Raw genomic sequence first — 13,983 nt, forward strand, 5'->3', positions numbered from 1 at the left:
AAGTGGTGCATTTATGTTTTTGTTCAGTACTGTATTTTTCAGATTATAAGACGCACTTTTCCTCCCTAAAATTTGGGAGGAAAGTGAGGGGTGAATCTTATAATCCGAATGTTGCTTTCCGGGGATGGTGGAGAGGGGGTCGCAGGAGCAATGCTGCGGGTGCTGTGCTGGGGCTGCTAACACTGTGTTGGGGCGCTATCCTGAAAATGTTGTCGGCGGTCGACTTCAAATAATGGCACCTGGAGTTGGCACATGCACAGATGGAGCTGTTGGCTCAAAATCTCATCTGTGCACGCGCCACCTCCAGCCCATTAATCTTCCAGCAGCAGACTAAAGCGGGCTTTACATGCTACAATATCATGAATGTTTTATCGTCGGGGTCACGCCGTTAGTGACGCACATCCGGCGCCATTAACGATATTGCAGCGTGTGACACTTTTGTGCGACCTAATTCGATCGCAAAAGTGGCAAAAATCATTTGCCGTGGAGAGCTCGTCCTAAAACCAAAAATCGTTTATTTCTAATTAGCGATGTTGTTCCCCGTTCCTGCAGCAGTACACATCGCTATGTTTGACACCGCAGGAGCGAGGAACCTCACCTTACCTGCCTCCATCGGTAATGCGGAAGGAAGGAGGTGGGCGGGATGTTACGTCCCGCTCATCTCCGCCCCTCCGCTTCTATTGGACGGCTGCCGTGTGACGTCGCTGTGACACCGCACGACCCGCCTCCTTAGAAAGGAGGTGGCTCGCCGACCAGAGCGACGTCGCAAGGCAGGTAAGCCGTGTGACGGGGGAGCGCGATTTTGTGCTCGACTGGCAGCGATATGCCCGTGTCGCACAAACGAGGGGGCGGGTACGCACGATAGCGATATCGTTACCGATATCGCTCCCGTGTAAAGCCCGCTTTAAGGAAAATGGCGCCGGAGGGGACACATGCGCAGATGAGATCTTGAGCTGAGGGTTCCATCAGCGCACGCACCAACTCCGGGTGTCATTTCTTTGAAGCCCGCACCGCCGATAGTTTCTGGAAGTTCTCTGTCTCACTGGGTCCGCAGAGAGTATCTGGAACACTCACCGCACCGCCCGCAGCATCGTCCTACTCTACTACCGCCCCTGCCTCCTGTGTCCCCGCTCCACCACCACTGCTGCCAGCGCCCGGTAAGACACCATCGAATTGTAAGACAGACGCCATTTTTTTTACCTTTTTTTCCCACTAAATTAAGGATGTATCTTATAAACTGAAAAATACGGTATATGTACAACTAGCCTTTTTTTCCTCCTTTTTTGTGTTGTTCCAATACACAAAGGATATAAATGTGTTTAACAAAATGTAAAAGTGCTATAATTGTTTGGGGGAAATACTACATTTTCTGGAACAACTTCAAGGGTGCCAGCACTTTCAGCTATGACTGAGAGTCTATGGTAAAGAATGTATTTGCTGGAATAAAGCTTATTTGGTTTGAACAGATCACATTTGTTACTAGAGGAAGCAGCCAATTAGCCAAAACCTTTGCTAGAATCCTAATATCAACCAGTAATAAAGAAACAGAATGGTAAACATCAGGGGATCTTTAGCTGGTTTGAGCAATACTACTATACTAAAACTAGGATATCTTCCGGTATGGAATCAGGAAGTTGGTGCTGAGATGCAGATTTTCACACAGGCTAATAGAGCAACCACAATAGTCTGACATTTCATTTCCTGCTTTATGTAGGTCATGTCGGTTTCATAGACTGGGACAGATGAGGTCATTATAATATGAGTAGTGATGAGCGGACCCGGACTGTAAAAGTCCGGACCTGGACTGTTTCAAAGATACCCGAGTGCCAGGCCCGTGTTTGATGCAGATCTGGCACTCGAGAAATTAAAAAAGGAAAAATAAAGATAATAATAATAATAATGAAGCGAGCACTTCATACTTACCGACGTTCTGTCATGGCGGCACACAGCTTCTATGTAGCACATTCACTTCCGCTGCCGCACACTAGGCTCATTGCATTTGCACTGCTTTCCCTGTTTTCCCCACCCACGGCCATCCTGGTGTCTGTGATTGCTTGAAGTCAGACATGCCTCCTACTGTGTTACAGCATCTGCCTCCAATCAATCACAGGCGCTGTCTGAGGGTAAGTATCAAAGTATAAAATAAACAATGGCGTAGGGTCCCCCTCGTATTCTGATACCCTGCACAGATAAAGCCTATGGCTACAGGCTGCAGCCAGGTGCGTATCTTGGCTGTGTATCCAAATAAGCAGAACCGCATGCGGCTTTTTTAAAAATTTAAATAAATAAAAAAAAAAAAAAAATACAAAGTGCAACATTGCAAACGACATCGCTGTAACGTCACCGGTTTTGTGACGTAATAGCGACCTCCCCAGCGACATTGCAGTGTGTGAAACACATCAGCGACCTGGCCCCTGCTGTGAGGTTGCTGATCACTACACATCTCTCAGGACCATTCTTTGGTCCTTTGTTTCCCGCTGTGCAGCATGATCGCTAGAAAGTCTCAGTGTGTAAAGGGGACTTTACAGCGACTTAGTTAGCGACTTCCCTTTCAAAAAGCTGCTTTACAACGTCACCAATGACTAGCTAGGTTGTTCTGCAGGTCCGGATCGCTGTTGCGTCGTTGGCCAGGTCTGCCTGTTTGACAGCTCACCAGCGACTCACCAGAGACTTTGTAGCGATCCCGGCCAGGTTGGGATCGCTAGAAAGTCTCAGTGTGTAGGGGCCTTAACTTACATGGAGCAGAGCTGAATTGTCGTTGCACCTCATGAGGATTACGTCAGACTTGTAGGGGTGTTTTGCTGTTAATAAAGTGATGAAAGAGGGTGTTTTTTGTATTTTATTCAAAATAAAGGATTTTTTCGGTGTTTGTGTTTATTTACTTTCACTTACAGATGAGTGATGGGGGTGTCTCACAGACACCTGCCATTACTAATATAAGACACAGTGGCTGCTGTTGGCTGCCATTAACTCCCTCATTACCCCGATTGCCACTGCACCAGGGCAATTGGGAAGAGTTGGGTAAAGCGCAGGGCTTGTCGCATCTAATAGATGCGACTATTTTGGGAGGCTGCGGGTTGCTATTTTTAGGCTGGGGGTGGTGGTCCAATAAGCATGGACCTTCCCAGTCTGAGAATACCAGCCCCCAGATGACAGGCTTTATCTTGGCTGGGTATCTTAAATAATTTAAAAAAGCCGCATGCGGTTTCTCTTATTTTGATACACAACCAAAATTAGAGCAGGGATGGAGGTTGCAGCCTGTAGCTGTGGGCTTTATCCGTGCTGGGTATCATAATACGGGGGGACCCTACGCCAATTAGTTTATTTATTTTATACCACAATACTGACCCGCATACAGCGCCTGTGATTGTTTGCAGTCAGACTGTCACAAAGGCTGGGGGGCACATCTGACTGCAACCAATCACAGTTGCCAGGACAGTCGGTGAAAGCAGGGAAAGCGGGCAACACCGTGCATATGCAATGAGCCTAATGCGCGGCAGCGGAAGTGAATGGAGGACCTGTAAGCTGTGTGCTGCCATGATGGATCCTCGGTGAGTACAGAGTGTGCACTCCTATTTCCCTATGCTTCTACCGACATTTTTAATCTCCGGATTCTTTTCTCCATAGACTTATATGGGGACTAGAATCCAAACTGGACCTGGATTTAAAAAAAAAACAAAAACACAAAAACGATAACAGGGACCCTTTGGTCCCGGTTACTTGCGAGTCCGCTCACCTCTAAATAGGAGTTAATTACCTCTCTATTGGACTGCTGGATGCCTAGATAAGGAAGAATGGTAAACGTATTTGTGCATTTAACATTCCCAATATTCTCTGGGAGGTGGTTGTACCCCACCTCTTCCTGTAGTCTAATAAGCCAAGATCCCTTTGTCAGCTGACTCCCATTCATTTCAGTCACCATAAAACATACCTTGTCTTGTCTATATAGATAAGAACAGAAGTAATTACATTTCTACAATTTAACAGCCCCCATCTAATTTAAAAAAATAAAAGTCTACAACATTATAATAGAACAACAAACACATTTCTATCAACAGACTGACATTTAAAAATGGTATCCAATCTCTAAGATCGTATCCCAATATGTAGTAGGTGCAGTAATAATAATATTAACAAATACTGCAGTTAGAAATGTAGTATAGTTCTCCTGATTAGCTATGTCGCTTACCTCATGTGCAGGGCATTGCAGTATCTTGGGTACCCATGGTTAAACGTCACTAAATGAGTGGTCATAACAATGGATACCTAAGCTGTAATGCACTGCACATGAGGTTTGCAATAGATTTATTTATTTTACTCACTTATATAGCGCTATTACTTCCACAGCACAATACAGACATTATCATCATTGTCCCCATTAGGGCTCACAATCTAAACGCTCTATCATTATGTCTTTGGACATAGCTAATCAGGAGAACTATACTACATTTCTAATGGGAGGTATTTGCTAATATAATTATCATTACACCTAATACATATTGGGATAAGATCTTTGAAATGGGAATACGCTAATCCAATTATAATAAAAAACATGACACTCTTTAATCTTTGCAGACAATACTGTACAGTACAGAAAAGCATCACATCCTCACAGCTGGAGGAACTGCGTAGTTGAACAGCAGCTTTGTATCATAAAATAATTACACTGACACTCACTTGCCACATTTTGTACATTCCTCAACAAACATGTTTCCATGAAGCTCTGCCATGTGATCCCTGGAAATTTGAAGAAATACAAAACTACCATAAATAAAAGCATTCACAAACCTGTGCATTATAAATTATTTTAAATTATTCTCAAATTGTGTCTTGAGCAGCACACAGCTCTGCAATCTCATGTCCTGGTTATTAGGGAGTGGGCACTTTTGGTTGAGTGACAGTTCTGGTCTGTTTCCTTCTGCTGAGCTTATTATACTGTAAACCATTAAAGGCCACGTCTCACTACGCAACATCGCTAGCGACATCGCTGCTGAGTCACGGTTTTTGTGACGCAACAGCGATCTCGTTATGTGTGACATACAGCAACGACTTGGCCCCTGCTGTGAGGTCGCTGGTCGTTGCTGAATGTCCTGGACAATTTTCTTCAAAAGGCGATGTCCTGCTGGACAGGACGCATCGCTGTGTTTGACACTGTGTGACAGGGTACCAATGACAGCAGAGATCGTTATACAGGTCGCTACTGTGACCTGTATCGTTACTGAGTCGTTGGTAAGGTCTGACTGTGTGACATCTCACCTGCGACCTCACAGCGACTTACCAGCGATCCTTAACAGGTCGCATCGTTTTCGGGATCGCTGGTAAGTCGCTAAATGTGACGGGTGCTTAACAGTGTCAGTGCTAGTTTTGGAATTTTAAATTTCCATATAGAGATAACAGTGCTTTTGAACAAGAAAGCAGTGATTAGGAAGATTACTCTGAAAATGCCATGCTGGGAGCTTGTTATTTGGCCAGACTAATAATAGTAGCTCAGGAGATGACAGGAAGGGGGAGGGAGGTGAGCAGCTGTGTAGAAATCAATGGGAGGGAGCAAGCTGACTGGGATCTTAGGAGTTAACTCCTCAGCTTGGAATGTAACTACTGTGCATACTGGGCCAGACTCTGGTGGGTGATCTCCTTTACAACAAGCTGTACACTATGTTGGATAAAAGCTCTTATTTCAGGAAAACAAAAGCATATGTATTGCAAACTTAATTATTTTTATGCTGCCTAACGAAGATAAATTTAGTAATGAGAGAATACCGATTTAACCATGACAAGTCTATGTTAAAGGCTGCTGTAGACAAGCATAAAATGATTTGATCTGAATGGTTCATATAAAATAAATGTATTTCTCAAAGCCACGTTCACACAATTTAATTCCTTATTGGATTGCTTGTCCTGCAATTCAAAAAAGCTTCATGTCTATGTACCGTATTCATATCTATTGAAGAAATACTCTTTTACAGTTACTTTCTAACATTCTGTATAGGAAAGACAGAGGTACATTTCAATATTATTGTCAGGAGTCATGTGGCTATAGTGGTTATACATATGCAAATTGCATATTTCTAATTTCCTTGCAATACTTGAGGACACTTGACAGTACAAAGTAAATAGAAACAGGCAAAAATTATGACACATACACACACTCCTGAACATTTAAACCAAGGAGAAAAAGTTGTGCGACGTCGATATATTTGAAAGTGCGATCCTGGGCGGGGGGGCTCGGTGCCAAAACTGACACCAGGGGCAGCCGCTCCCGTGCCCCATAGCAGTAGCATGCCTCTATTGACGGCACGCCATTGCCTTTGAGAGAGGTTGCATGAGGTCAATGTATTATCTGTAGCTGGATGTCTGGCAAGTTATCCAGTGTCACCCAAAGAACTTCTGATGATTGCGTAAACACTGTTTGATACATTAGGCTTGGTATGTGACATCTAATTGCACTTGCAATACAGAATGGCTCACAATGCACTATTATTTGAATCTGACAAGACCACGTAGGTGATGCAATGAACAGGACTTAAGGAGGAAAAAAAAAAATCACACCAGTCCTATAGTAGTATTCCTATAATTATGATGTAGGGTGGCATAATGTACAGAAGCCAGACTCATCTAGTCTTCATTCCAGGTGCACTAACAGCTTGACCTTTCTTTGATTTGGTTGTGGAGCCAATGGTACGGTCATCTCTACAAAGTGTAACAAGAGCATTATTTTTCAACACTACAATGCCAATCCAAATGTTATCCATGCTTTCAGCAGGCTGCATGGCCTATAAGTGCACAGCCTGCAGTGTCTTATCCATGCTTTCAGCAGGCTGCATGGCCTATAAGTGCACAGCCTGCAGTGTCTTATCCATGCTTTCAGCAGGCTGCATGGCCTATAAGTGCACAGCCTGCAGTGTCTTATCCATGCTTTCAGCAGGCTGCATGGCCTATAAGTGCACAGCCTGCAGTGTCTTATCCATGCTTTCAGCAGGCTGCATGGCCTATAAGTGCACAGCCTGCAGTGTCTTATCCATGCTTTCAGCAGGCTGCATGGCCTATAAGTGCACAGCCTGCAGTGTCTTATCCATGCTTTCAGCAGGCTGCATGGCCTATAAGTGCACAGCCTGCAGTGTCTTATCCATGCTTTCAGCAGGCTGCATGGCCTATAAGTGCACAGCCTGCAGTGTCTTATCCATGCTTTCAGCAGGCTGCATGGCCTATAAGTGCACAGCCTGCAGTGTCTTATCCATGCTTTCAGCAGGCTGCATGGCCTATAAGTGCACAGCCTGCAGTGTCTTATCCATGCTTTCAGCAGGCTGCATGGCCTATAAGTGCACAGCCTGCAGTGTCCTATCCATGCTTTCAGCAGGCTGCATGGCCTATAAGTGCACAGCCTGCAGTGTCTTATCCATACTTTCAGCAGGCTGCATGGCCTATAAGTGCACAGCCTGCAGTGTCTTATCCATGCTTTCAGCAGGCTGCATGGCCTATAAGTGCACAGCCTGCAGTGTCTTATCCATGCTTTCAGCAGGCTGCATGGCCTATAAGTGCACAGCCTGCAGTGTCTTATCCATGCTTTCAGCAGGCTGCATGGCCTATAAGTGCACAGCCTGCAGTGTCTTATCCATGCTTTCAGCAGGCTGCATGGCCTATAAGTGCACAGCCTGCAGTGTCTTATCCATGCTTTCAGCAGGCTGCATGGCCTATAAGTGCACAGACTGCAGTGTCTTATCCATGCTTTCAGCAGGCTGCATGGCCTATAAGTGCACAGCCTGCAGTGTCTTATCCATGCTTTCAGCAGGCTGCATGGCCTATAAGTGCACAGCCTGCAGTGTCTTATCCATGCTTTCAGCAGGCTGCATGGCCTATAAGTGCACAGCCTGCAGTGTCTTATCCATGCTTTCAGCAGGCTGCATGGCCTATAAGTGCACAGCCTGCAGTGTCTTATCCATGCTTTCAGCAGGCTGCATGGCCTATAAGTGCACAGCCTGCAGTGTCTTATCCATGCTTTCAGCAGGCTGCATGGCCTATAAGTGCACAGCCTGCAGTGTCTTATCCATGCTTTCAGCAGGCTGCATGGCCTATAAGTGCACAGCCTGCAGTGTCCTATCCATGCTTTCAGCAGGCTGCATGGCCTATAAGTGCACAGCCTGCAGTGTCTTATCCATACTTTCAGCAGGCTGCATGGCCTATAAGTGCACAGCCTGCAGTGTCTTATCCATGCTTTCAGCAGGCTGCATGGCCTATAAGTGCACAGCCTGCAGTGTCTTATCCATGCTTTCAGCAGGCTGCATGGCCTATAAGTGCACAGCCTGCAGTGTCTTATCCATGCTTTCAGCAGGCTGCATGGCCTATAAGTGCACAGCCTGCAGTGTCTTATCCATGCTTTCAGCAGGCTGCATGGCCTATAAGTGCACAGCCTGCAGTGTCTTATCCATGCTTTCAGCAGGCTGCATGGCCTATAAGTGCACAGCCTGCAGTGTCTTATCCATGCTTTCAGCAGGCTGCATGGCCTATAAGTGCACAGCCTGCAGTGTCCTATCCATGCTTTCAGCAGGCTGCATGGCCTATAAGTGCACAGCCTGCAGTGTCTTATCCATGCTTTCAGCAGGCTGCATGGCCTATAAGTGCACAGCCTGCAGTGTCTTATCCATGCTTTCAGCAGGCTGCATGGCCTATAAGTGCACAGCCTGCAGTGTCTTATCCATGCTTTCAGCAGGCTGCATGGCCTATAAGTGCACAGACTGCAGTGTCTTATCCATGCTTTCAGCAGGCTGCATGGCCTATAAGTGCACAGCCTGCAGTGTCTTCAAACTTTTATCCCATCGAGTGCATCTGCACATCATTCGTCAACAACTGCAAAAGGAGATGCCATTAGTGGATTGTGATGATTTGCATGCCCAAGTGCACTGAACACGAAAGAACATTCCTCAATCATAAATAACCTCATTGAATGCATGCAAATGTGTATATTTCTCTCTGTGGTGCTTATGCTCAAAACATATACAGCTGCACTCTAAAATGCTAACAATGAATAAGGAAACTCTGGTATTGCATTACTGCTATAGGAGTATTTGAAAAAAGATATTTAGCACATGTATAGTGTCTTGGAAAAGTATTTGGCTCTCTTGAATTTTTCAACCTTTTTCCTCATTTCAGGCTTCAAACATAAATATAAAAATTTTAAAAGTTATGGTGAAGATTCAACAACAACGGGGACACGATTGTGAGGTTGAACGAAATTTATTGCTTATTTTAAACATTTTTTAAAAAATAAATAACTGAAAAGTGGGGCGTACAATATTATTTGGCCTCTTTACTTTCCGCGCAGCAAAATCACTCCAGAGGTTCATTGAGGATCTCTGAAGGATCTAATGTTGTCCTAAATGACTGATGATAAATATAAGCCACTTGTGTGTAATCAAGTCTCCATATCAATGCATCTGCTCTGTGATATTCTCAGTGTTCTGTTTAAATCGCAGATAGCATCATGAAGACCAAGGAACACAACAGGCAGGTCCGTGATACTGTTGTGGAGAAGTAAAGCGGGATTTGGTTACAAAAAGATTTCCAAAACTTTAATCATCCCAAGGAGCACTGTACAAGCAATCATATTGAAATGGAAGGAGTATCATACCACTGCAAATCTACCAAGACCCGGCCGTCCATCCAAACTTTCATCTCAAAAAAGGAGAAGACTGATCACAGATGCAGCCAAGAGGCCCATGATCACCCTGGATGAACTGCAGAGATCTACAGCTGAGGTGGGAGAGTCTGTCCATAGGACAACAATCAGTCGTACACTGCACAAATCTGGCCTTTATGCAAGAGTGGCAAGGAGAAAGCTATTTCTCAAAGATATCCAAAAAAGTGTTGTTTATTGTTTGCCATAAGCCACCTAGGAGACACACCAAACATGTGGAAGAAGGTGCTCTGGTCACATGAAACCAAAATCGAACTATTTGGGCACAATGCCAAATGAGGTTTGGCATAAAAACAACACAGGTCATCACCCTGAAGACACCATCCCCACTGTCAAACATGGTGGTGGCAGCATCATTGTTTGGGCCTGCTTTTCTTCAGCAGGGACAGGGAAGATGGTTAAAATCGATGGGAAGATGGATGGAGCCAAATACAGGACCATTCTTAAAGAAAACCTGTTGGAGTCTGCAAAAGACCTGAGACTGGGACAGAGATTTGTCTTTAAACAAAACAATGATCCCAAACATAAAGCAAAATCTACAATGGAATAGTTCACAAACGTATCCAGGTGTCAGAATGGCCAAGTCACAGTCCAGACCTGAATCTAAATCAAGAATATGTGGAAAGAGCTGAAAACTGCTGTTCACAAACACTCTTCATCCAACCTCACTCAGCTCCAGCTATTTACAAAGGAAGAATGGGCAAGAATTTACGTTTCTCCATGTGCAAAACTGATAGAGACATACCCCAAGCGACTTGTAGCTGTTATCGCAGTAAAAGGTGGAGCTACAAAGTTTTAACTTAAAGGGGACGAATAATATTGCACGCCCCACTTTTCAGTTTATTATTTTTTTTAAAAAGTTTAAAATAAGCAATAAATTTCGTTCAACTTCACAATTGTGTCCCACTTATTGTTGATTCTTCACCATTAATTTAAATTTTTGTCTTTATGTTTGAAGCCTGAAATGTGGGGAAAAGGTTGAAAAATTCAAGGGAGCCGAATACTTTCTCAAGGCACTGTATTGGCAAATGCTTGTGAGCCTGGTCACCAAGGCAAGGTAATCTCTGTAAACCGGGAACCTAACTTGAAATACCACTATCTGGATTAAAAACATCCATGTCTAGGCAGCTAGACAAAAACCTAACTGAAATGCCACTATTTAGGTTAAAACCTTCATGGACAGCTAGATTCCAGCTATAAAAGGGAAGTGAACACAGCCTGGTTATAGGGCGGACTGCTCAATCAGAAAGAGATGCACTATAAATATACAAAAAGAAAGAATGACCCGCACATCCATGTTCCCTTATTCATTGTTAGCAGTTTAGTGTGCAGCCGTATATGTTTTGTAGTTGTGTGTTTTCGGCAAGCACCTGTTCACACTTGTTGGATGTGCGGGTCATTCTTTTTGTATATTTATACATCTCTTTCTGACCACACCTATTTCTCTAATAAGCAACTCACAGTCAATAGACTTTGTACACAGAAAGCTGTGATCTAAGAGGGACTAGCTTTCTGAGCTCTGCTTCATGCTACATCTATGAACTCTGTGTTACAACTGCTGCACTCCATAAACTAAGAGATACAGCATTTGAAAAGAGACCCTGAATCTTACATTATTCTGCTTTTAAATGAGGTGGCAGAAGCCAGATGTCAGATTTCCTTTAATTCATTTCTGTCATAAGACATAATAATATAGGTTATTTCGGATCTCCCTGTATAGAGTGGGCTGAGGAGCTTAGTCAAGACTACCTGGTAGATGCCAGCTGTAACTTATAACTGGTATCTGCTTGTAATTACAGCAGATAAAGTGCTCTACAATCATTATAGATTAACCTCCTAAATGCTGCTGTAAATCTTAGCAGTTTTCAAATTGTGTGAACATCAGCGCACATGGTCACCGGTGTCTACCGACTATCTGTGAAGCAATAATGGGGAACAGAAGGCTTACTATATCATCTAGGGACCAAAATAGCAGAAAAAAAAGCAATCAGACATCCTTGATGCAAAAGGTGGTATTTATTAGAAAAGGTGCAAAAGTGGCGGTAGTGTAACACCACAATGGTCGGAGAAAGGGCACTCAATTCCCTGAGAAATGTGTATATGTTAGATATCAAAAATAGCGTAGAAAAGATGACAAGACAAAATATAAAACATATACACAATAAAATATATCAATACAATATAACATTGAGGTGATAAGGCAAGTACAGCAAAAATAAAGTCAGTCATAGAATCACTAACAAAGTTATTTAGGCAACACATTGTGATGGTAAAAAACGCACAAAAAGAGTAACGAAAGTTCACGCCGAAACGGCCGTCGGGTGGGCGCCATACCCTATTACGTGCAGGCAGTACGATTTCAGCCTAGTACCGTACAACATAGTTTTTTAGTCTACAATCCTGTGGTAAGTTTATCTGCACGTTTCTATGATTGCGGTTTATTATAGAAACATATTTGTTCTTATTGTGCTACCTCTTATTTTTCTATTTGCTGCAATCTGAACATGTGCACTCCATTGATTGTGGTTGTTAATAGAGAGTAATACATTGGTCCTTATTGGTGCCATTTGCAGATTCATGTACCACAGTTTGCACATGTGCAGATTCATTATTGTGTACCTGCAATTTTTTACAGTTTATATTATCTGATAGAGAGCTGTGGATATTCTGCACTTGGGATAGAAACTTTCTTATTCCCACATGTTGCATCACGTGTGGCCCTTATTTATCCAGTTATAATTTTTGCTTTTTGTGCGGTTTTTACCATCACAATGTGTTGCCTAAATAACTTTGTTAGTGATTTTATGGCTGACTTTATTTTGGCTGGACTTGCTGTATAATTATCACCTCTGTGTTATATTGTATTGATATATTTTATTGTGTATGCATTTTATATATACACTCGTCATCCTTTCTACACTATTTTTGATATCTGATATACACATATTTCTCTGGAAATTGAGTGCCCTTTCTCGGACCATTGTGTTGTTACACCACCCCCACTTTTTCACCTTTTTGAATAAACACCACCTTTTACATCAAGGATGTCGGATTGCTTTTTTTCAGCTCTTGGTTTCTGTATGTTTGCGATTTTTCCTTAGCCCATCTTTCTACCCTTTTCAGGTACTATATACTTATGCATTTTGATTTTTTGTTATATGTAGGCATTATTACATATCTGTTTATGTTGAAAAAAGTTCCTAATATATAGTGGCCTGTTGAAGGCCCTTGTCACAAACATCTTGGTCCTCCTATTAAGCCCGCTTGTGAGTGTATTTTATAGGAGAACGTCTTTATAACACTATACTGTATTACTTTTTGGTTGTCACATGTACTCTACCAAACATTTTTGGTCGATTACATATTTTTGTGATGTCAATTGTGATAAAAATGTTTTTTAAATTATGGTTAAGGCTGCTTTCACACTACATCTTTTTAACATGCGTCCTGAACGTTTTTTTGCTGCAAAAGCGGATCCTGCTTTTACAGCAAAAAAACGCATGTGTTACTTTGCAGGATCCTGTCACTGGATGTTTAGGGGCGGGCATTGGAGTCATGTGATCGGGAGTGAGGGGAACTAAACGTGCCAGACTGGGAGCCGGCATCTGACAGCTGCGAGGGTCGTAACCAAGGTAAACATCGGGTATACTTGCTTGGATACCCGATATTTACTTTGGTTACGAGCTTCTGCAGCTGCTAGGAGCCGGGCTCCCTGCACACGTAACCAACGTAAACATCGAGTAACTAAGATAAGTGGTTACCCGATATTTACCTTGATAACGAGTTTCCGCAGCTCTCAGGTGGGGGAGAGGGAGGGGGAGAGACAGAGAGGTAGGAGAGAGAGGAACTGATCACGCGAGACTGCTTGTGTGCATGCTCAGTAGAGCAAGCAGGATCCTGTCTATCAGCACGCCAGCGTTCACATGCGTTTGCGTGCAGTATAGTCAGGATCCAGCGATTTGCAGTATTTGGACGAAGTTCAAAAACGCTACAAGTAGCGTTTTTGAAAGATGTTAAAAAACTGCAAGTCGCTGGATCTTCACTATAACGCACGCAAACACAGGTGAACGCATGTTAACGCGAGTCCATTGCAAATGCATTGAAATGAAAACGCATTTGCACTGGATCAGTTTTTGCGTAAAAAAAAACGTTCATGACGTATGTTAAAAAACGTAGTGTGAAAGCAGCCTAAGGGGAAACTTTTCTCCTAGCGGAGACTGACAAACCAATCTGGCTGCCAGTGAGGAGTCTTATAGCTGCAATGCTCCTCTGGGTAATATTCAAATTGTCTC

General features: G+C 43.4%; 1 protein-coding gene across 1 annotated transcript in view; it reads right to left on the reverse strand.

The window, feature by feature from the left end:
* The window catches only part of SIRT6 (sirtuin 6), an 86,794-nt gene that overhangs the window by 42,155 nt on the left and 30,656 nt on the right, over window positions 1-13,983 (reverse strand). The window contains exon 4 of the mRNA XM_075337862.1: window positions 4,678-4,737. Coding sequence (XP_075193977.1) covers window positions 4,678-4,737 — 60 coding nt within the window. The remainder of the gene's footprint in view (window positions 1-4,677; window positions 4,738-13,983) is intronic.

Source organism: Anomaloglossus baeobatrachus, chromosome 1 (assembly GCF_048569485.1).
Source record: "Anomaloglossus baeobatrachus isolate aAnoBae1 chromosome 1, aAnoBae1.hap1, whole genome shotgun sequence".
NCBI classification, from domain to species: Eukaryota; Metazoa; Chordata; class Amphibia; order Anura; family Aromobatidae; genus Anomaloglossus; species Anomaloglossus baeobatrachus.